Here is a 24,265-nt window from a genome sequence, read left to right as displayed (position 1 = left end):
CTAATTTCAACGATTTAAGAAGGGACCTAGCAAAGGTAGACAGGAAAAGGTGATTTCAGGGTAAAGCAATAACAGAGCAAAGGAAGGCATTCAGGGAAGAGATAGTTCAGGTACAAACTAGGCATATCCCTTTGAAGGGAAAAGGCAGAGTATCCAAAGCTAATGTGCCCTGGATGACAATGGAAATAAAAGTTAAAATAAAACAGAAAAAGGAGACTTATGACAAATGCCAGGAGCAAGATTCAGTTAATAACCAGGAAGATTATGGAAAGTACAGGACAGAATTGAAAAGGTTAATACGGGAGGCAAAGAGAAGTTACAAGAAAAGATCGGGGGCAACATTAAATTGAACCCTTAAACATTTTATAAACATATAAAGTGCAAGAGGTTAGCTGGGGGAAAAGTTGGGCCCATTAAGGTCCCAAACTGAAATCTTCAAGTAGAGGCAGAGGACATGGAAAAGTATTAAATGAGTACTTTGCATCTGTCTTCACAAAGGAAGCGGATGGTGTGAAGGTTACAATAAAAGAGGAGAGGAAAGTTATGGACAGGATAGTAATAGATAGAGAAGACGTACTAAAAAGATTAGCATTACTGCAAGTTGGTATGTCGACTGGTCCAGACAGAATGCATCCGAGGTTGCTGAAAGAAGCAGAGTATAAATAGCAGAGGCATTGGTCACACTGTAACAATTCTCATTGGATACAGGAGCAGTGCTGCAAGACTGGAGGGTTGCAAATGTTATACCACTGTTTAAGAAATGGCAATATGATAATGACCAGATAATTTGTTTTAGGTGTTGGTTGAGAGATAATTATTGGCCAGGACTCCCCTGCTCTTCTCCGAATAGTGGGATCTTTTAAATCTACCTCCGGGCAGACAGGGCCTCAGTTTAGCGTTTCATCCGAAAGATGGCATATCCGACAGTGCAGCGTTCCCTCAGTACTGCACTGGGAATGTCAGCCTGGATTATGTGTTCAAGTCTCTGGAGAGGGACTTAAACTCACGACCTTCTGACTCGGAGGCGAGAGTGCTACCACTGAACCACAGCTGACACTTACTGAAACAGTCCTATCACAAATTGGTTTAAATGCTTGGGATTGTACTCAGCAATTCCCATTGTTTCCTAATTAACATTCAGAATTGCTGTGGGGACAGTCTCAATTCAATGTTTTGAAAAAGGGTGCACCCGAAACGTCGATTCTAATTTCTCTCCACGGATGTTGCCTGGCCTGCTGAGTTTTTCCAGCATTTTCTGTTGTTATTTCAATTCAATGTCTACTGGCTTCAGGAATTAACCCATTAAAAACTAAATCTACTCATTAAAGCATCACATAATTTAAAACAAATTCTCATACAGGTCATCAGTGGTGAAACCCAAAATGCTATTGTGAGTAAAGGGCCCTTCATGTACTCACTGTGTTGGAGGGTGAGTAAAGGACCCTTCATGTATTCACTGTGTTGGAGGGTGAGTAAAGGGCCCTTCATGTACTGACTGTGTTGGGGGTGAGTAAAGGGCCATTCATGTATTCACTGTGTTGGGGGTGAGTAAAGGGCCATTCATGTATTCACTGTGTTGGGGGTGAGTAAAGGGCCATTCATGTATTCACTGTGTTGGGGGTGAGTAAAGGGCCCTTCATGTATTCACTGTGTTGGAGGGTGAGTAAAGGGCCATTCATGTACTGACTGTGTTGGGGGTGAGTAAAGGGCCATTCATGTATTCACTGTGTTGGGGGTGAGTAAAGGGCCCTTCATGTATTCACTGTGTTGGAGGGTGAGTAAAGGGCCATTCATGTACTGACTGTGTTGGACGGTGAGTAAAGGGCCCTTCATGTACTCACTGTGTTGGAGGGTGAGTAAAGGGCCCTTCATGTATTCACTGTGTTGGAGGGTGAGTAAAGGGCCCTTCATGTACTCACTGTGTTGGAGGGTGAGTAAAGGGCCCTTCATGTATTCACTGTGTTGGAGGGTGAGTAAAGGGCCCTTCATGTATTCACTCTGTTGGAGGGTGAGTAAAGGGCCCTTCATGTACTCACTGTGTTGGGGGGTGAGTAAAGGGCCCTTCATGTATTCACTGTGTTGGGGGGTGAGTAAAGGGCCATTCATGTATTCACTGTGTTGGAGGTGAGTAAAGGGCCCTTCATGTACTCACTGTGTTGGAGGGTGAGTAAAGGGCCCTTCATGTATTCACTGTGTTGGAGGTGAGTAAAGGGCCCTTCATGTACTCACTGTGTTGGGGGGTGAGTAAAGGGCCATTCATGTATTCACTGTGTTGGAGGGTGAGTAAAGGGCCCTTCATGTACTCACTGTGTTGGGGGGTGAGTAAAGGGCCCTTCATGTACTCACTGTGTTGGAGGGTGAGTAAAGGGCCCTTCATGTATTCACTGTGTTGGAGGTGAGTAAAGGGCCCTTCATGTACTCACTGTGTTGGGGGGTGAGTAAAGGGCCATTCATGTATTCACTGTGTTGGAGGGTGAGTAAAGGGCCCTTCATGTACTCACTGTGTTGGGGGGTGAGTAAAGGGCCCTTCATGTATTCACTCTGTTGGAGGGTGAGTAAAGGGCCCTTCATGTATTCACTGTGTTGCGGGGTGAGTAAAGGGCCCTTCATGTACTCACTCTGTTGGAGGTGAGTAAAGGGCCCTTCACGTATTCACTGTGTTGCGGGGTGAGTAAAGGGCCCTTCATGTATTCACTCTGTTGGAGGTGAGTAAAGGGCCCTTCATGTATTCACTCTGTTGGAGGGTGAGTAAAGGGCCCTTCATGTACTCACTGTGTTGCAGGGTGAGTAAAGGGCCCTTCATGTATTCACTCTGTTGGAGGGTGAGTAAAGGGCCCTTCATGTATTCACTGTGTTGGAGGGTGAGTAAAGGGCCCTTCATGTATTCACTGTGTTGGAGGGTGAGTAAAGGGCCATTCATGTATTCACTGTGTTGGAGGGTGAGTAAAGGGCCATTCATGTACTGACTGTGTTGGAGGGTGAGTAAAGGGCCCTTCATGTATTCACTGTGTTGGAGGGTGAGTAAAGGGCCCTTCATGTACTCACTGTGTTGGGGGTGAGTAGCGGGCCATTCATGCATTACTCAGAAATGTAGGAAACAATGAGGATGATAGTAACAGACAGACTTCAGGAGGACATAGACAGACTGGTGAAAAAGGCAGACATGTGGCAGATGTGTAACACCGTGACATGATACATTTTGGTAGGAATTACATAGAATTTAATGGTACAATTTTAAAGGAAGTACAGGAACAGAGAGACCTGGGGGTGTATGTACACAAATCTTTGAAGGTGGCAGGACAAGTTGAGAAGGCTGTTAAAAAAGCATACGGGATCCTTGGCTTTATTAATAGAAGCATAGAGTACAAAAGCAAGGAAGTTATGCTGAACCTTTATTAAACCCTGGTTAGGCCTCAGCTGGAGCATCGTGTTCAATTCTGGGACCACACTTTAGGAAGGATATCAAGGCCTTAGTGAGAGTGTGGAAGAGATTTACTAGAATGGTACCAGAGATGAAGGATGTCAGTTATGTGGAGAGACTGGAAAAGCTGAGCTTGTTCTCCTTGGAACAGGGAAGGTTAAGAGGAGATTTGACAGAGGTGTTCAAAAACTGTTTCCAGTGGCAGAAGGATCGGTAACCAGAGGATACAGATTTAAGGTGATTGGCAAAAGAACCAGAGGCTACATGAGGAAACATTTTTTTACACAGCGAGTTGTTGTGATCTGGATTACACTGCCTGAAAGGGTTGTGAAAGCAGATTCAATAGTAACTTTAAAAGAGAATTGAGAAGGGCAAAAAATTACAGGGCAATGGGGAAAGAGCAGGGGAGTGGGACTAATTGGGCAGCTCTTCTGAAGAGCCAGCACAGGCACGATGGGCCAAATGGCCTCCTTCTGTGCAGTATCAATCTATGATTGTATGTACTGCCTCAGCTCATCTGCTGCTGAAACCCTCACCCATGCCTCGGTTACCTCGAGACTTGACTATTCCATCGCTCTCCTGGCCGGCCTCCCATATGCCACCCGCCATAAACTTGAATTCATCCAAAACTCTGCTCCCCGTATCCTAACTCGCAGCAAGTCCCGTTCACCCATCACCCCTGTGCTCACTGACCTACATTGTCTCCTGGTCCGGCAATGCATCAAATTTAAAATTCTCATCCTTGTTTTCAAATTCCTCCACAGCCTTGTTCCTCCCTATCTGTATCTAGCCCTACAACCTTCTGAAATCTCTGCGCTCCTCCAATTCTGGCCTCTTGTGCATCCCCGAATTTAATCGCTCCACCATTGGCGGCCGTGCCTTCAGCTGCCGAGGCCCTAAGCTCTGGAATTCCCTCCCTAAAATCTCTACTTCTCGCTCCTCCTTTAAGACGCTCCTTAAAACCTGTCCTAATATCTTCTTTTGTGGCTTGATGTCAAATTTTGTCTGATAACACTCCTGTGAAGCCTTGGGACATTTTACTGTGTTAAAGGCTCAATATAAATGTAAGTTGGTGATGAGCAAAGGTCCCTTCATGTACTGTGTAAATATGTTATTTCTGGTCTGAATTTATTTGTGCAGACCATAGTTATTTAACAAAAAGAACAAGACGGTGATATCTAAGTTGCAAGGGGTGACCATTATACTAGTTGCTTAGCTCACTGCAGTCTGTATGTTGTGTATCATGGTTTCTACTCAAAGAAGATGGAAGGTGCAGTAAATGGAATGTTTGAAATGAGCATTTTTGGACTGCTCTCCAGACTCTCTCTCACGTACAGGACACACTTCTAAAACTGCCATATAAGTGACTGTCATGGAACCTGAACGGAACCAAGCCTCACTATACAGCTCCTTAAATCGTACTGCAAAAGATGCTGTCAATTGGGGTAGATCTGAAAGAGTCAGCGTTTAGATTGAATTTTCAATTTGCTTGTTGTAAAAGTACTATTTTTGTGTTTGTTTACAGGTGAAAGACAGAAAATAGTAACAATTAATGATGAGAAAATTAATGACCAGGATCCAGAGCAGCAAGAGAATGTGAACTGTGCTGCAACTAATGGAGACACAGTTAGTCCTGAACCGGGGACTGCAGCAATGGATGAGGCAGATTGTGAACAGTCAGAAATTCACAAGAGGTACAGAAAGAATCCAAAATACCTCAAAGCTGTGATCTGTGTGTCCCGTCTCCTGTATCCAAGTGTATCAATGTTGGTGTAACTTTGTATCCCTGGTCAGGTACAAGACTCCCGTAACTCTTCCTTCTGACTTGGAAGTGTTTTGAAGTTCAGTCTATTCTATTTTGTTACCAGCTGAATTTAATAACAAATGTTACCGGGTGTCAGAATTGCAAGTGACTCAGTCTGAATCAGGGACACGGAAGAAAAACAAACTTGGAGTTATCGGGGCTGTTAGATCGACATGACGTCCTGGTCTGTGTGACTGCATCAGGCAATAATTTGTTTAAAATGGAAACTTAAAATGTTAAGCACTGAGAGTACAGAGACTATACAAGGCTGTGAATCTATTATTCAAATGTAACATTACCAGTAAAACTAAAGATGGCAGGCAATCCAGCTAGTAACTGGGAAATGGATAAGAATTCGGGATAAATGTGAGTTTGCATCAGGTCTCATTAAGTACCGAGCGTGATTAGTGGATGGCGGTGCAGTGCGGGTGTGATACTGGAGTGAAGTTATCTGCATTAACGACCATGTATCTACATTTTACAGTTCGGTTGACAACAAAAGCAATATGACATCAGAACTGGAAACAGTAACATTACACACCAATACCCAGGTCAGTCAATGAAGTGGTTAAAACTAATTTCTGATATGTTTGTGTCTCAAACTGGTTAAAGGTTGCAGTGTGGTGTTATTTTATTTGCAGATACATTGTAATTGGATAATGATCAGGAGCTGACCTCCTCAAATGAACTGGGGTCAGCAGTGACCATGTGGGACATAGAGGTTCCCCTCCCACATCGCTGCAGAAATTACATAAACTAGGGTTGTGTTCCCAGGAAATTAGTAAGGGGTAATTTGATCAAAGTTTTCAAGATATCAAGGGGAACAGATAGGGCAGATAGAAAGAAACTATTTCCACTGGTTGGGGAATCTAGGACTACAGCCTAAAAATTAGAGCCAGGCCTTTTCAAGAGTGAAATTAGGAAACACTTTTCCACACAATGGGTGGTAGAAGTTTGGAACTCTCTTCCGCAAACGGCAGTTGATGTTGGGTCAGTTGTTAATTTTAAACCTGAGATTGATTGATTTCTGTTAACCAAATGAATTAAGGGATATGGGGCAAAGGCGGGTATATGGAGTTAGGCCACAGATCAGCCATGATCTCATTGAATGGCAGGACAGGCTTGAAGGGCTCAATGGCCTCCTTATGTTCCTAAATTCCTGGCCCATTGTATCCACTTTCCAGTACCCTAATTTAGGAAGGATGTCGAGGCTGTGGAGAGGGTTCAGATTCGAGTCACTAAGATGCTACCAGGGTTGGGAGGCTTGAGTTGAGGAGAGATTGGAGAAAGGAAAGTGAAGAAACATTTTAAAGGGTCTGGGAAAGGGATTGAGTGGATACTTCTTCCTGAGAGAGCACAGGCACGATGGGCCAATGGCTCATTCTGTGCTGCAAAATGCAAGCTCTTATAATCCGATTATTTATGCCTGTATCACCTGCAGACCTGACTTCTCCAAAGTCCTCCTGCCCAACCTACCGAAATCCCCCTCCTCCGCCCCCTCTCCCTCCCCCTCACATCCACACCCTCGCCGCCAACTCACCCTCGCCTCCAACCCCGCCTCGCCCTCGCCTCCAACCCCGCCTCACCCTCGCCTCCAACCCCGCCTCGCCCTCGCCTCCAACCCCGCCTCGCCCTCGCCTCCAACCCCGCCTCGCCCTCGCCTCCAACCCCGCCTCGCCCTCGCCTCCAACCCCGCCTCGCCCTCGCCTCCAACCCCGCCTCGCCCTCGCCTCCAACCCCGCCTCGCCCTCGCCTCCAACCCCGCCTCGCCCTCGCCTCCAACCCCGCCTCGCCCCATCCCACCCTCCACCCTAAATGCCGCCTCCACCACATCCTGTTCTGCACAAAGCCAGGCCCTCCTATCACCCCTAAAATCATAGAAATTACAGCACAGAATTGGCCCATTCGGCCCATTGTGCCAGAACTGCTGCTAGTTCTTCAACTGGACCCATAGAATCATAGAATGATACAGCACAGAATTGGCCCATTGTGCCTGTGCAGACTCTTTGAAAGAGCTCTCCACTCCCTGCTCTTTCACCATTTCCTTGTAATTTTTTCCCCTTCAAATATTTATCCAATTCCCTTTTGAATGTTACTATTGAATCTGCTTCCACCACCATTTCAGGCAGCACATTCCAGATCAGAACAACTTGCTGTGTTTATAAAAAAAAAAAAAAAAAAAAAAAAATGTTTTCTCATGTCACTTAGAGTCATAGGGGGAAAAATTGGGTTACGCCCCCGTTGGGGCGCTAACTTCAAGTAGCACCCCGAAAAAGTTAGCACCCCAGCGCCCGAAATTCATCGGTAGAAACATAGAAACATAGAAAAATAGGAGCAGGAGTAGGCCATTCGGCCCTTCGAGCCTGCTCCGCCATTCAGTATGATCATGGCTGATCCTCCATCTCAATAACATATTCCCACTCTCTCCCCATAGCCCTTCATGCCTTTTGTGTCTAGATAATGCCTTTTGTGCCCAGAACTGGAATCGCCCCGCCTCCCTCTTGGGGCGCTGTGAGTGAATATCGTGGCGCTGCGGCACGTCGTGCGCGGTACTGCAGGCCTTCCTCTTATTATTAAAGGGGAGGGGCCTAGCGCGGCGCAACCCGGGGCCCAGCTGGGCCACCAGGGATCGGAGTGCTGGCAAAAGAGCCCGGCACTCAAGAGAAGTACCGGGCTCACGGAGCGCAGCCGGCACTCCGCGGGGGGGGCTGCTCAGAAAGCCGGATACGGCAAAGCGGGCAGGTGCTGGCAGGCGGCCAACAACAAAAATGGCCACCCGGCACCTTCCCTTTAATTAGCGCCACCCCAGCCACAGGTAAGCCCCCTGACCCCGTCGGACATAGCATCTGGCGATAAGTCAGGGGGCACTACTGAAGATCGCGGCCAGGGCGTGAGCAGGGCATTGTGCATGGCGATGATGTCATCGCCAGCAGCGCAGCACCACGAGGCGCTAATGGTTACCGCCACCGCTAACCTCCCGCTGAATTTCGCGGGAGGCGTTAGCGGCGCCGCGCCCAGGCACTAGTTGTTTTGCGCCCCGTTAGCGCCCTCTTAGGTCCTTCCCCTCATTAAAAAGCAACTGCCGTCCGGGCACGGCACAGAAGGAGGCCATTCGGCCCATCGAGTCTGTGTCGGCTCTCTGTCGAGCAATCCAGTCAGTCCCATTCCCCCGCTCTATCCCCGTGGCCCTGCAAGTTTATTTCCCTCAAGTGCCTATCCAGTCTCCCCTTGAAAACATTGAGTCTCTCCGCTTCCACCACTTCCATCGGCAGCGAGTTCCAGGTCCTCACCACTCGCTGTGTAAAAAAGTTTTTCCTCACGTCCCCCCTGTATCTCTTGCCTAAAACCGTAAATCGGTGTCCCCTAGTCCTTGTACCATCAACTAGTGGGAACAGCCTTTCCCCGTCTAGCCTATCCAAACCCATCATAATCTTGTACACCTCTATCAAATCACCCCTCAACCTCCTTTGCTCTTAATGAAAACAAATCCAGCTTCTCCAACCTGTCTTTGTAGCTAAGATCCCCCATCCCTGGAACCAATCAGCTTAAATCTGTGTCCTCTAGTTACTGACCCTTCTGCCACTGGAAACAATTTCTCCTTATTTACTCTATCAAAACTGTTCAATATTTGGCACACCTCTATCAAATCTCCTCGTAACTTTCTCTGATCTAAGGAGAACAATCCCAGCTTCTCCAGTCTCTCCAGATAACTGATGTCCCTCATCCCCAGTACCATTCTAGTAAATCTCCTCTGCACCCTCGCTAAGGCCTTGACATCCTTCCTAAAGGGTGATCCCAGAATTAAACACAATACTCCAGCTGAGGCCTAACCAGTGTTTTATAAAGGTTCAGCATAGTTTCCTTTCTTTTTTTACTCTATTCTTCTATTAATAAAGCCAAGGATCCCATATGCTTTTTTTTAAACAGCTTTCTCAACTTGTCCTGCCACCTTCAAAGATTTGTGTACGAACACCCCCAGGTCTCTCTGTTTATGCACCCTCTTTAAAATTAGACCACTTAGGTACCATGTCTTCATTAATCCTGATTCTTTTATATTCTTTCTATACATTTACACTTTAAATTATCTCAAAGGGGACAAAAATCCATGGCCCTTCTGACATAATCCTGCTGCGAATGTCAGGAGAGCAGCAGGAGGGCCAGTTTCTGCAGACCTGTCTGGCACAGAGCTGGGAGAATCTACTAAATGGAGTGGCAATGGGAATTTGGTGAGAGTGGCAGGTAGTGGGTAAATAGTACAGACAGTGGGGGGAAATTCAGTTGGTTTGCGCCTCCTGTTAGCGCCTTAAGAGGGCGCTAATGGGGTGCAAAACAACTAGCGCCCGTGCGTGGCGATGTTTGCACCACTCGCGAAATTAACTAGATATTTTGCGGCGGCGCTAAACACTACCGCCACGATCTCCTGCACCGGCAGATCGTGACGTCAGTCGAGTGTGCAACGCCCCGGTAGCACCCCGGACCGGCTATTGAGTGGCGCCCCCTGCCTTACCGCCTTCCGCTAGCAACGACAGGTTGAGGGGAGCGTTTTGCAGTCAGGAAGGAACTGGGGGAGCGCTATTTAAAGGCGACCGCTTCTTGCCTTTTTTTGTTGGTGACATTTTTGCACCACACATTCTGAGAGAGAGAGAGAGACTTCTGGAGAGATTCAACACTGTGTGAAGGAGTTTTGGGTACTGAGCAGCACTTTGCAGGTTTATTTTGATATGCACTTCCTTGTATCGATTTAGAAGAGACTGTGGGGGCTGCACTCTGAGCTCTTTCCCTGGGCCTCTCCATTGTTCTTTCCAGCAGATTTGATGTACAGGTCTCTCCAGGCCGAGATTCAAGGCTGCAATGAGCAGGGTGTGGATGGAGAGCAAGATCGATCCTCCCCTTTAAGAACTGGCTGGCGCCAGTGTGTCTGTGTTCCATTGCTAACTGACATCACATGAGCTTCGCCAGCGCTCTGAGGTAGCGCCTCACTCCTCGGCCTTTGCACCTTAAGACAGGTGTGAAGCGCCTCATTTAGCGCTCCAATCACCTCCAGGGGCGATAAAAACCAAGTTTTCAGTCGGAGGTGATAATTAGCACCAGGCGCTAATCTTTGCGCCCGGCCGATAATTGCGCCCCAAATTGGGCGATACTGAATTTTTCTCTGTGTGTTGTTATCAACCTGAAATTTAACATAAAATGAAAACAGAAGATGTTGGAAACACTCAGCAGCTCAGGCAGCATCTGTGGAGAGAGAAACAGAGTTAATGTGATGTCATCAGAACTGGAAAAAGTTAGAGATGTAACAGGTTTCAAGCGAGTACAGAGGCAGGGAAAGGGGAGGGGAGGAAAGAACAAAAGGGAAGGTCTGTGACAGGGTGGAAGGCAGGAGAGATTAAATGACAAAGGGATGGAGGTGCAAGGATGGAATGGTAATAGGACAATAAAAGAAACAAAAGATGGGTCTAAAGGAGCTGAAAATGACAAAAGCAGAATCATTTCCAGCAGCTACTGCCGAAAAAATGGGAGCAGTAGTTATGATCTGGAATTGTTGAACTCAATGAGTCCGGAAGGCTGTAAATTGAAAGATGAGGTGCTGTTCCTTGAGCTTCCGTGAGCTTCATTAGAACAGTGTAAGAGGCCGAGGATGGAGAGGTCAGAGTGGGATTTGGGCAGAGAATTAAAATGACAGGCGACCGGTAGCTCAGGGTCACACTTGCGGACTGAACGGAGGTGTTCCGCAAAGCAGTCACCCAATCTGCGTTTGGTCTCCCCAATGTAGAGGAGACCGCATCGTGAGCAGCGAATACAGTATACTAGATTGCAAGAAGTACAAGTAAATCTCTGTTTCACCTGGAAGGAGTGTTTGGGGCCCTGGACAGTGGGAAGGGAGGAGGTAAAAGGGAAGGGGTTGCATCTCCTGCGCTTGCATGGGAAGATGCCGTGGGATGAGGAGTGGATGTTGGGGGGTGATTGGAAGAGTGGACCAAGGTGTCGCGGAGAGAATGGTCCCTTCGGAATGCTGAAAGGGGAGCTGGCGGAAATGGCGGAGGATGATCTGTTGAATGTGGAGGCTGGTAGGGTGGAAGGTGAGGACAAGGGGAACCCTATTGCAGAAGTGTGGGAAATGGGATGGACACGGTCGAGGGCCCTATCAACCACGGTGGAGGGGAATCCTTGGTTGAGGAAAAAGGAAGACATATCAGAAGCACTGGCATGGAAGATGGCATCGTCAGAACAGATGCAATGGAGACGGAGAAACTGGGAGAATGGAATAGAGTCCTTACAGGAAGCGGGGTGGGAGGAAGTGTAATCAAGGTAGCTGTGGGAGTCAGTGGGCTTTTAGTAGATTTCCAGCCTCTGCAGTATTTTGCTTTTGTATTTGTGCTGAAATTTAACATACTTTTCTTACTTTAAAATTTAACTGCCACTGACTTGCAGTTTTAAAGTAAACAGTCAATCAGCTGTAAGTGCATACCTGATTAGGTGTTTATTATGGCTGGCTGTTGGCTGACTAGTTGTAACTTGGGTGTTTCTATAAGGTACATATTCGAGCAGAGTGATTATTTGCAATGCATTTTTGACTCTCCCTGCGCATGCACGCCCGTTTGGTACCGCACATGTGCACTTGATCCAGTCGCGCATGCGCAGTACCAAACAGTGTGGCGGTTGCGGCCTGTACCACCACGCTTTCCTCGGCTCCGCACGGAGAAGGTCGGGATTGGTTTGGTGGCGGGTGGGGGTTGCGGAAGGAGAGGGATCGGAGGAGGTTGGGGGAGAGAGAGAGAGAGGAGATCGGGGGGAGAGAGAGAGGAGATCGGGGGGAGAGAGAGAGGAGATCGGGGGGAGAGAGAGAGGAGATCGGGGGGAGAGAGAGAGGAGATCGGGGGGAGAGAGAGAGGAGATCGGGGGGAGAGAGAGAGGAGATCGGGGGGAGAGAGAGAGGAGATCGGGGGGAGAGAGAGAGGAGATCGGGGGGAGAGAGAGAGGAGATCGGGGGGAGAGAGAGAGGAGATCGGGGGGAGCGAGAGAGGAGATCGGGGGGAGAGAGAGAGAGAGGAGATCGGGGGGAGAGAGAGAGAGGAGATCGGGGGGAGAGAGAGAGAGGAGATCGGGGGGAGAGAGAGAGAGGAGATCGGGGGGAGAGAGAGAGAGGAGATCGGGGGGAGAGAGAGAGAGAGGAGATCGGGGGGAGAGAGAGAGAGGAGATCGGGGGGAGAGAGAGAGAGGAGATCGGGGGGAGAGAGAGAGAGGAGATCGGGGGGAGAGAGAGAGAGGAGATCGGGGGGAGAGAGAGAGAGGAGATCGGGGGGAGAGAGAGAGAGGAGATCGGGGGGAGAGAGAGAGAGGAGATCGGGGGGAGAGAGAGAGAGGAGATCGGGGGGAGAGAGAGAGAGGAGATCGGGGGGAGAGAGAGAGGAGATCGGGGGGAGAGAGAGAGGAGATCGGGGGGAGAGAGAGAGAGGAGATCGGGGGGAGAGAGAGAGAGGAGATCGGGGGGAGAGAGAGAGAGGAGATCGGGGGGAGAGAGAGAGAGGAGATCGGGGGGAGGGAGAGAGAGAGAGGAGATCGGGGGGAGGGAGAGAGAGAGAGGAGATCGGGGGGAGAGAGAGAGAGGAGATCGGGGGGAGAGAGAGAGAGGAGATCGGGGGGAGAGAGAGAGAGATCGGGGGGAGAGAGAGAGAGGAGATCGGGGGGAGAGAGAGAGAGGAGATCGGGGGGAGAGAGAGAGAGGAGATCGGGGGGAGAGAGAGAGAGGAGATCGGGGGGAGAGAGAGAGAGGAGATCGGGGGGAGAGAGAGAGAGGAGATCGGGGGGAGAGAGAGAGAGGAGATCGGGGGGAGAGAGAGAGAAAAGGTCGGGGGGAGACAAAGCTGGGTGGGAGGGTGAGCTGTGAGGAGGATGTCGTGAAACTCCAGTACGATTTGGACAGGTTGGGTGATTGGGCAGAAACATGGCAAATGCACTATAATGTGGATAAATGTGAGGTTATCCACTTTGGTGGCAAAAACAGGAAGGCAGATTATTATTTGAATGGCAATAGATTGGGAGAAGGGGAAGTGCAAAGAGACCTGGGTGTTATTGTGCACCAGTCGCTGAAGGTAAGCATGCAGGTGCAGCAGGCGGTTAAGAAGGCAAATGGTATGCTGGCCTTCGTAGCAAGAGGGTTCGAGTACAGGAACAAGGATGTCTTGCTACAGTTGTACAGGGCCTTGGTGAGACCGCACCTTGAGTATTGTGTGCAGTTTTGGTCACCTTACCTGAGGAAGGACGTTCTTGCCATGGAGGGAGTGCAGCGAAGATTCACCAGACTGATACCTGGGATGGCAGGAATGACGTATGAGGAGGGATTGTGTCGATTGGGCTTATACTCACTGGAGTTTAGAAGATTGAGAGGGGATCTCATCGAAACCTATAAAATTCTGTCCGGTCTGGACAGACTTGATGCAGGAAGGATGTTTCGGATGGCCGGGGAGTCCAGAACCAGGGGTCATAGTCTAAGGATAAGGGGTAAGCCATTTAGGACTGAAATGAGGAGGAACTTCTTCACCCAGAGAGTGGTGAACCTGTGGAATTCTCTACCACAGAGGGCGGTGGAGGCCAGTTCATTAAATATATTCAAAAAGGAGTTGGATATATTTCTTGAGGCTAAAGGGATATGGGGAGAAGGCAGGGACAGGGTACTGAATTTGGATGATCAGCCATGATCTCATTGAATGGCGGAGCAGGCTCGAAGGGACGAATGGCCTACTCCTGCTCCAATCTTCTATGTTTCTATGTTTCTGTGAGAGAGAGAGAGGAGGTCGGGGGGGGGAGAGAGAGAGAGGAGGTCGGGGGGGGAGAGAGAGAGAGGAGGTCGGGGGGGGGGAGAGAGAGGAGGTCGGGGGAGAGAGAGGGGAGATCGGGGGAGAGAGAGGGGAGATCGGGGGGGAAGAGAGAGGAGGTCAGGGAAAGAGAGAGGAGGTCGGGGGGAAGAGAGAGAGGAGGTCGGGGAGAGAGAGAGGAGATCGGATGGGCGGAGAGAGAGAGAGGAGATCGGATGGGCGGAGAGAGAGGAGATCGGATGGGCGGAGAGAGAGAGAGAGAGGAGGTCGGGGGAGAGAGAGAGGAGAACGGATGGGCGGAGAGAGAGAGAGAGAGGAGGTCGGGGGAAGAGAGAGAGGAGGTCGGGGGGGGAGAGAGAGGAGGTCGGGGGAGAGAGGAGGTCTGGGGAAGAGAGAGGAGGTCGGGGGGAGAGAGGAGGTCGGGGGAAGAGAGGAGGTTGGGGGGAGAGAGAGAGAGGAGGTCGGGGGGAGAGAGAGAGAGGAGGTCGGGGGGAGAGAGAGAGAGGAGGTCGGGGGGAGAGAGAGAGGAGGTCGGGGGGAGAGAGAGAGGAGGTCATTGGGAGAGAGAGAGAGAGAGGAGGTCGGGGGGAGAGAGAGAGAGGAGGTCGGGGGGGGAGAGAGAGGAGGTCGGGGGGGGAGAGAGAGGAGGTCGGGGGGGGAGAGAGAGGAGGTCGGGGGGGGAGAGAGAGGAGGTCGGGGGGGGAGAGAGAGGAGGTCGGGGGGGGAGAGAGAGGAGGTCGGGGGGGGAGAGAGAGGAGGTCGGGGGGGGAGAGAGAGAGGAGGTCGGGGGGAGAGAGAGAGAGGAGGTCATTGGGAGAGAGAGAGGAGGTCGGGGGAAGAGAGAGAGGTCATTGGGAGAGAGAGAGGAGGTCGGGGGGAGAGAGAGAGAGAGGAGGTCGGGGGGAGAGAGAGAGAGAGAGAGAGGAGGTCGGGGGGGAGAGAGAGAGAGGAGGTCGGGGGGAGAGAGAGAGAGGAGGTCGGGGGGAGAGAGAGAGAGGAGGTCGGGGGGAGAGAGAGAGGAGGTCGGGGGGAGAGAGAGAGAGAGAGGAGGTCGGGGGAGAGAGAGAGGAGGTCGGGGGGGGAGAGAGAGAGGAGGTCGGGGGGAGAGAGAGGAGGTCGGGGGGAGAGAGAGAGGAGGTCGGGGGGGGGAGAGAGAGAGGAGGTCAGGGGGGAGAGGGGAGGTCGGGGGAGAGAGAGAGGAGGTCGGGGGAGAGAGAGGAGGTCGGGGGGGAGAGAGAGAGGAGATCGGATGGGCGGAGAGAGAGAGAGGAGATCGGAGGGGCAGAGAGAGAGGATATCGGGGGAGAGAGAGGGGAGATCGGGGGAGATCGGATGGGCGGAGAGAGAGAGAGAGGAGATCGGATGGGCGGAGAGAGAGAGAGGAGATCGGATGGGCGGAGAGAGAGAGGAGATCGGAGGGGCAGAGAGAGAGGATATCGGGGGGGAGATCGGGGGAGATCGGATGGGCGGAGAGAGAGAGAGGAGATCGGATGGGCGGAGAGAGAGAGAGGAGATCAGATGGGCGGAGAGAGAGAGGAGATCGGATGGGCGGAGAGAGAGAGGAGATCGGAGGGGCAGAGAGAGGGGAGATCGGGGGAGAGAGGGGAGATCGGGGGAGAGAGAGGGGAGATCGGGAGAGAGAGGGGAGATCAGGGAGGAGAGAGAGAGGAGATCGGCGGAGAGAGAGGAGATCGGAGGGGAGAGAGAGAGAGAGGAGATCGGAGGGGGGAGAGACAGGATCGGGGTGGGGAGAGGAAGGGGATCAGAGGGGGGAGAGTGGAGTAGAAAAAAAGAAAATAACTAGCAGTAAGATAGGTACAGAATCCATATGGATTGTGTTAAAAGATAAGAAGGGATCCTTCACCCTAATAGGGGTATACAATAGACCACCAAATAGTGGAAGGGAATCGGTGGAAAAAATATGTAGGCAAATCTACGAGGTGAGTAGCAGGCATAGAATAATAATCATGGAAGGTTTCATCTACCTCCAAATAAACTGGCAGGAAGAAATAGCGAAAGGAGAAAGGGGAATTGAGTTTTGACAGTGTATACAGGACTCCTTTCTCACTCAGTACGTATGAAGTCTAACAAGGAAAGATTCACTGCTGGATCTGGTAATGGGTAATGAACCAGAACAGATAGAAGTAAGAGTAGGAGAGCATCTTAGTAGTAGTGATCACAACATAGTAAGGTTCAAGATTAGGATCGAGAGTGGGAGAAGTAGGACTAAGACTAAGTTAATAGATTGGAAAAGAGAAAATTATAAGGAAATTAGGGTGGAACTAAAGAATGTAAACTGGGAGAAAATCTTGAACAACAAAGACAGAAAAACAGTGGGAAATCTTTAGAAGGGTAATCAATAAAGTGCAAGAGAAATGTATTCCACTGAAAGTCAAAAACAAGCAAGCTAATTATGGGGCACCGTAGTTGAATAAAGAATTAAAGGGAAAATTGAAACTAAAGAAAAATACATATAAGAAGTATTTAGATACTAAAAGAAAGGCGAACAAAAGGGAATACAAAGAACTTAGAGAGAAGTTTTTTAAAAAAACCATCAGGATGGCAAAAAGAAATTACAAAATCAAATTATCAAGGAATATATAAAAAAAACTAAAGTGTTCTATAGACATGTTAATTAAGGTAGGAATAGGAGCACTAAAGGATGCGCAAGATAAACTCACAGGTAATGACAGAGAGATGGAAGAAGTATTGAATAACGACTTCGCCTCAGTTTTTAGTAAAGAAGATAACAAAATAGACACTTCACGAGAGGATGAGCTTAAAAAGGATATTAATACAGTTGGGATAGAAAGGGAGAAAATAATTGACAAACTAAAAGATAAAACCCCAGGTCCGGATGGTATGCACCAACGCATACTCAAGGTAAGTAGAGAGGAGATAGCAGAGGGACTAGTTTATATATACAGAAGTTCCATAGAAAAGGGGGGTAGCGCAAGAGGACTGGCAGACAGCTAATGTTGTTCCTATATACAAAAAGGGAGATAGAACAAAATCTGGGAACTATAGATCACTCTGCTTAACGTCCATGATAGGAAAGATACTGGAGTTTATACTAAAAGAAGTGACAGAAGAGTGACATGGATCTTGTCATTCATGTGGAAATGACTTATGAAATAATACTGGGCGGCCTGCTGGTGGCGCTGTCCAGGGAGAGTATAAATACTCGGGCATGGGCCCAGCTTGCTCAGTACATTCTTTAACAGGAGCTAGTGAAGAACACAACTAGATCTCCATGTTGAAAATCAGTTGATTAAAGCTTTGTTTAACGCTTAGACCAAGTGCCTAGTAGTTTTCTTACGATAAAGAGCATCTAGATACAGAAAATATAATAGTCAGCACGGATTCTGAAAGGCTAAGTTATGCTTAACTAACCTGATAGAATTCTTTGAAGAGGTAATGGAAAGAGTAGATAAGGGTAATTTACATTAGTGATCTGGATTTAGGAATAAGTAACTCTATCAAAATTTGCAAATGATACCAAACTGGGGGTATAGCTAACACTGAGGAAGAATGCAACATAATATAAGAAGACATTAGAAAACTTGCAGACTGGGCAGTTAGGTGGCAAATTAACTTTAACATAGATAAATGTGAGGTGATGCACTTTGGTAGGAAAAACAGAAACATCACCTACATCTTAGAAAATAAGAAACTGAATGGGGTAGAAGAGCAAAGGGATCTCTGGATACAGGTGAACAAATCATTAAAAGCAGCATCGCAGGTCAGCAAAGTCATTAAAAATGCTGACAAAGCACTGGGATTTATTTTTAGGGGTATAGAAGTCAAAAGTAGTGAAGTTATATTAAACTTGTATAGGATCCTGATCAGGTCGCACTTGGAGTACTGTGCACAGTTCTGGTCTCCATACTATAAAACGGACATAGAAGCATTGGAGAAAGTTCAAAAAAGATTTACAAGGATGGTACCAGAACTGAGAGATTACAGCTATCGGGAAATATTCAACAAGTTGGGGCTTTCAAAAAAAGAAGATTTGGAGGAGATCTGATAGAGGTCTTTAAAATTATGAATGTGTTGGACATGGTAGATGTGGAGAGAATGTTTCCACTTGTGGAAGAATCCAAAACTAGGGGCCATGAATACAAGACAGTTACTAATAAATGGCAGCACGGTGGCATAGTGGTTAGCACTGTTGCCTCACAGCGCCAGGGACCCAGGTTCGAATCTGGCCTCGGGTGACTGTCTGTGTGGAGTTTGTAAGAAGTCACATGACACCAGGTTATAGTCCAACAGCTTTATTTGAAATCACAAGCTTTCGGAGCGCTGCTCCTTCTTCAGGTGAAGTGGAGAAATGCATAAAGACACAGCTTATATAGTCAGAGAATCATGTCAGATGTTTACAGGTAACCTTTCCAACTGCCATTTATCACACCTCGGCAGAGAGATAATCACAGCAGTCAAAGGTGTGAATGGTGTCCAAACAGGTCAGTCAGGGAAACATTACATCAAAGAACAATGAGGTGGGGTCACAAGGGGTCAACTATTGCAGATGCTGGGGTCTGTATGAAAAACAAAAAAAAGACAAAAAACATTTTTTTTGGCTGGAAATCACAGCAGGTCCGACCGCATCTGTGTAGAGAGAACAAGCCAATGTTGACTCGAGTCTGGATGACCCTGCATCAGGTGGGGTTACATGTAGCGTGACATGAACCCAAGATCTCGGTTAAGGCCATCCTCATGGGTGCGGAACTTGGCTATCAGTTTCTGCTCGACGATTTTGCGTTGTCGTGTGTCTCGAAGGCCACCTTTGACTGCTGTGATTATCTCTCTGCCGAGGTGTGATAAATGGCAGTTGGAAAGGTTACCTGTAAACATCTGACATGATTCTCTGACTATATAAGCTGTGTCTTTATGCATTTCTCCACTTCACCTGAAGAAGGAGCAGCGCTCCGAAAGCTTGTGATTTCAAATAAAGCTGTTGGACTATAACCTGGTGTCGTGTGACTTCTTACATTTGTCCACCCCAGTCCAACTCCGGCATCTCCACACCATGTGTGGAGTTTGCACATTCTCCCCATGTTTGCGTGGGTTTCCTCCGGGTGCTCCGGTTTCCTCCCACAGTCCAAAGATGTGCGGGTTAGGTTGATTGGCTATGATAAATTGACCCTTAGTGTTAGGGGGATTAAATACGTGGGGTTACAGGGATAGAGTGGGATATGTGTTGGTGTAGGGGTTACGGGGATCGGGTGGGATATGTGTCGGTGCAGGCTCGATGGGCCGAAATGGCCTCTATCTGCACTGAGGGGTTTCTGTGATCTGTGATTCTGAAATCCAAAAGGGAAATGAGGAGAAATTTCTTTACTCAAAGAGTGATTAGAATGTGGAACTCGCTACCACAGAAAATGGTTGAGGCAAATAGTTTAGATGGTTTCAAAAGGAAACTAGACGAGCACATGAGAGCAAGGGGAATAGAAAGATATGCTGAAAGGCTGAGATGAGGTAGATGGAACAGGAGGAGACTGGTGTGGAGTATAAACACCAGCACAGACTAGTCGGGCCGAATGGCCTGTTTCAGTGCTGTATATTGTATGTAATTCTATGTATGTAATGTAAATAGTGTAGATGGGAGCAGAAAATTGCAAAGGGACATTGATAGATTAAATGAGTAAGCAAAACTGTGGCAGATGGAGTTCAATGTGAAGAAGAATGAGGTCATCCCGTTTCTCTGCATTGCACCAATCTGATCACTCTCCAAACCAGTCTGTGTTCCTGTAATCTCCTGATTCCTCCTCAATTCACCCTGCACTCTGGTATCATCAGCAAACTTCAATTTCATTCCTCTTTTGTCGATCCCTAACCACACCAGTACTCACATTCTGCCAACCCGAAAACACACAGTTATCCTGACTCTGCTTTCTGCCCTCGGACATCCCTCTATCCACGCAGCTACCTTCCCTTTATACTTTAAAGTGCTTTCATTTTTGTAATGAGTCTCTTGCGTGGCACCTTTTCAAACATCTCCTGAAAAATCAACGTATACAGTTTGCACTGCATCCCCTTATCTACATATACTGCAATTTAAAATTCAATAAAAATAGTTAAACGCAACTTGCCCTTTACAAATCCATGCTGACTGTCTCTGATTAACCAAGTGTCACCCTTTCTCCTCCCCCTTCTACCCCAAGTCTCCCCCTCACCCCTCTCCCCTTAGTCTCTCTGAGAGAGACACTGCACAGCAAGGCCACAATTAAGGCTCAGGTTAGTAAAATGGTGGGTGCAGTGATTCATGGGAGGTAAATCTAACCTACAAACTGAACGCAAATCAGAATTCTGTAGGGGATGGAAATCTTGAGTGAGTGAAGAAAGTTCAATGAATATTTGTTTCTTGGATCTCGTGTGGCTCCTGTGTGTCTGTGTTGAAGTGATGGGGTGAATATTTCCCAGCGTGTACAGGAGAGGGTGGATTATATTCTTGCTTTGTATTTGGGACATAACATCTGAGAAAAGAATTCATTATGCAACTTTTAACTAAAGCTCGTTAAAGTTTCTCCCAAACTGCTGTTGATCTTTTCCTGTCTAATATTTAGATTTTCTCTTTTAGACCCAGAGAAATGACAACATGGCCCCTGAATCAAAAGGTAGGGTCGGGGGCTCGGGCGGGGTCGAGGGTCGGGGGCAGAGGTCAGGACAAGGGTTGTGCGCGGAGGTGAGGGTTGTAGTTGGGGGGTCGGGGTTGAAGGTTAGCTTTGAGGATTGCAGGCTGGAGTTGAAGGGTCGGTGTGTGGTTTGACTTTTCTGATAAAGCAAATATTTTTGCTTCTCTTGTAAACTCTTTACCTTGCTGCAAGGGGTGGGGTCCCAGGCCTTGTGGAGAGAAGGGAGGGGGGGCCCAGGCCTTGGGGGAAGGGAGGGGGGGCCTAGGGCCTTGTGGGGGGAAGGGAGGGGGTGTCCAGGGCCTTGTGGGGGGAAGGGAGGGGGGCCCAGGGCCTTGTGGGGGGAAGGGAGGGGGGGTCCAGGGCCTTTGTGGGGGGAAGGGAGGGGGTCCAGGGCCCTCTGGGGGGAAGGGAGGGGGTCCAGGGCCCTCTGGGGGGAAGGGAGGGGGTGTCCAGGGCCTTGTGGGGGGAAGGGAGGGGGGGTCCAGGGCCCTTTGGGGGGAAGGAAGGGGGGGGCCCAGGGCCCGCTGGGGGGAAGGGAGGGGGGGCCCAGGGCCTTGTGGGGGGAAGGGAGGGGGGGGAGGGGGTGTCCAGGGCCTTGTGGGGGGAAGGGAGGGGGTGTCCAGGGCCTTGTGGGGGGAAGGGAGGGGGTCCAGGGCCCTCTGGGGGGAAGGGGGAGGGGGTGTCCAGGGCCTTGTGGGGGGAAGGGAGGGGGGCCCAGGGCCTTGTGGGGGGAAGGGACGGGGTGCCCAGGGCCTTGTGGGGGGATGGGAGGGGGGCCCAGGGCCTTGTGGGGGGAAGGGAGGGGGGCCCAGGGCCTTGTGGGGGGAAGGGAGGGGGGGTCCAGGGCCTTGTGGGGGGAAGGGAGGGGGTCCAGGGCCCTCTGGGGGGAAGGGAGGGGGTGTCCAGGGCCTTGTCGGGGGACGGGAGGGGGTGTCCAGGGCCTTGTGGGGGGAAGGGCGGGGGGGCCCAGGGCCTTGTGGAGAGAAGGGAGGGGGGGCCCAGGGCCTTGTGGGGGGAAGGGAGGGGGTGCCCAGGGCCTTGTGGGGGGAAGGGAGGGGGTGCCCAGGGCCTTGTGGGGGGATGGGAGGGGGGCCCAGGGCCTTGTGGGGGGAAGGGAGGGGGTGTCCAGGGCCTTGTGGAGAGAAGGGAGGGGGGGCCCAGGGCCTTGTGGGGGGAAGGGAGGGGGTGTCCAGGGCCTTGTGGAGAGAAGGGAGGGGGTGTCCAGGGCCTTGTGGGGGGAAGGGAGGGGGGGCCCAGGGCCTTGTGGGGGGAAGGGAGGGGGCCCAGGGCCCTCTGGGGGGCTGGTCTTCCGGGCCCTGTGTGTTGAGTGGGGGGCGGAACTGCTGCAGGTGCAGGGCCAACATTGAGACTTTCTCCGATTTCAGACTGTCCTCGGACCGACACTTGATGCAAATCCGCACAGTCGGCGGGATGACAGATTCAGGTGTCAGGCAGGCAGACTTCAACTTGCCTGTACAGGGGAGGCAAAGTAAGGGTCTTTACACACACTGCCGATCCCTCGCCCCATTCTCCAATCCTCGTCCCACTCTCTGATTCCTTAAGCCAATAGAGAGTCAGATTTATACTGTCTGGTCAGTTCGATTTATATTTTATGATAATGTTGATTGATTTTTAACCTCTAGTTTGTGCTCCAGTTGCCATGGATGATGACTTGTTGAGGACTGAAGAGGGAAGCCCATCGGTGCCCGTTATTACAGTGCAGGTATGGGGCACAACACAGCTCTCAGCCCTTGCACACATGTCACACAAACTGAACTATTTATCACCCACTGGATTCGCTTAGTTCTGGCCTGGATAGTTGGATTGGAGAGTAACCGACCAATAGTCCAGTGATGTTGAGAGGGATTCAGTGACACTGGCCAGGGTGTTGCTGGTGTAATGATATCAGCAAATAGAGATGGTATTTGCCTGTTCGATTATGATGCCTTAATAGCATGTTTGCATGTATTGATTGCTTGTGCCTGACCAGCAGAGGGCATGTGACCGAGAGAAGCAAGGCAGTCAGTTTTAGTTTCAGTTTCGTTCTAGATGCATCACAAGCATCGTGTCTCCTGTAAAGCTGTATAAAGAGTTGAACCGACTTTAGATTAAAACTCATCTTCTTTCATAAATGTCTCGTCATTGAACCCACAAAGAAATCAATACAGTTGGTGATGCTGGGTCGGGGCTCAGTGCCCCTGAGGTCAGGGTTCAGTGCTGTTGTGGTTGAGACTGGGTACTGATGGTGATAGGGTGCTGCGTTGAGGCGCTGGTTCAGATTGGGTTTGTTGCTGGCCAGTTTCATGCCCTGATTAGTTATTTTCTTGTCAACTGCAGAGTGATGATGAGATTGATGGTGACACTTGCTCCCAGCACAGCGGTGAGTCCAGCGTGCCAACTAAAGATGTGGATGTTAACAGCTCGCTGTCCAGTTTCCAATCCCCTGCTGTGAGTACTGAAATGTGCTGAGTTCTAAATCCCCTGCTGGGTGTGTACTGGGATGTGTTGGTTTCCCCTCCTGTGTGCACTGGGATGTAATGGCTTCCAATCCCTGCTGTGTGCACTGGGATATGATAGGTTCCAATCCCTGCTGTGTGGTCCAATCTCTGCTGTGTGTACTGGGTTAGAATCGCTGCTGTGTGTACTGGGATGTACTGGGTTAGAATCGCTGCTGTGTGTACTGGGATTTGCTATTTATTTAATTGCTACGTTTTAGACAGCATCCTAAATGACCAAAGATGTTGGAAGAATAAATGCACAAATGTTTCTGCTGTTCAGGACACCTTTCTCTGTGACACAATTCTGTGTTTTGCCCCAGTTACATATTTAGCAGGAGTGATACTCTGTATAATGTCTGCCAGTCTCACAGAAAGCAGCAGTTGGGCAGAGAATTGGTGATGAGCAGCGAGGTCGCACTACAATCAGTTGCAATTGAACTGAAGTTTTTCTGCCCACATTGCACATCCTGATTTGTTAACAGAGCAAAGCTGACTATCATAACAGTTCTCTAACTTTCGAAGGTTCGCAATTAGTTGCAATTGGTTTGCAGAACACATTATTAACACAAGGGTCGTGTTGGCTGTGTGTACTCAAGGACAGCATGAGAAAGCTTAAGAACATAAGAAACAGGAAACAGGAGCAGGAGTAGGCCATTCGGCCCCTCGAGCCTGCTCCACCATTCAATAAGATCATGGCTGATCCAATCTTGGCCTCAACACCACTTTCCCGCTCTCTCCCCATACCCCTTGACTCCCCTGTAGTTCAAATGTCTGTCAATCTCCGTCTGGAATATATTCAATGACTCCGCCTCCACAGCTCTCTGGGGTAGAGAATTCCAAAGATTCACGACCCTCTGAGAGAAGAAATTCCTCCTCATCTCCGATTTAAATGGGCGACCCCTTATTCTGCAACCATGCCCCCTAGTTCTAGATACCCCCACTAGGGGAAGCATCCTCTCCGCATCCACCCTGTCAATCCCCCTCAGAATCTTATATGTTTCAATAAGATCACCTCTCATTCTTCTAAACTCCAATGAGTATAGGCCCAACCTTTCGTCATATGTCAACCCCTTCATCCCAGGAATCAACCTAGT

The 24,265-nt window shown here is 49.4% G+C and overlaps 1 protein-coding gene across 1 annotated transcript in view; it reads left to right on the top strand.

Moving 5' to 3' along the window:
- LOC147103264 (synaptotagmin-like protein 1) overlaps nucleotides 1–24,265 on the top strand; it is a 59,639-nt gene that overhangs the window by 13,247 nt on the left and 22,127 nt on the right. The window contains exons 4-8 of the mRNA XM_085962717.1: nucleotides 4,947–5,115; nucleotides 5,710–5,776; nucleotides 20,619–20,655; nucleotides 22,329–22,396; nucleotides 23,011–23,121. Of these exons, the coding sequence (XP_085818843.1) occupies nucleotides 4,947–5,115; nucleotides 5,710–5,776; nucleotides 20,619–20,655; nucleotides 22,329–22,396; nucleotides 23,011–23,121 (452 nt within the window). The remainder of the gene's footprint in view (nucleotides 1–4,946; nucleotides 5,116–5,709; nucleotides 5,777–20,618; nucleotides 20,656–22,328; nucleotides 22,397–23,010; nucleotides 23,122–24,265) is intronic.

This window comes from Somniosus microcephalus, chromosome 20, assembly GCF_052327205.1.
Source record: "Somniosus microcephalus isolate GS21.2 chromosome 20, FLI_Smic_1.0, whole genome shotgun sequence".
Lineage (NCBI taxonomy): Eukaryota > Metazoa > Chordata > Chondrichthyes > Squaliformes > Somniosidae > Somniosus > Somniosus microcephalus.
This window is presented reverse-complemented; position numbering and strand designations above follow the sequence as displayed.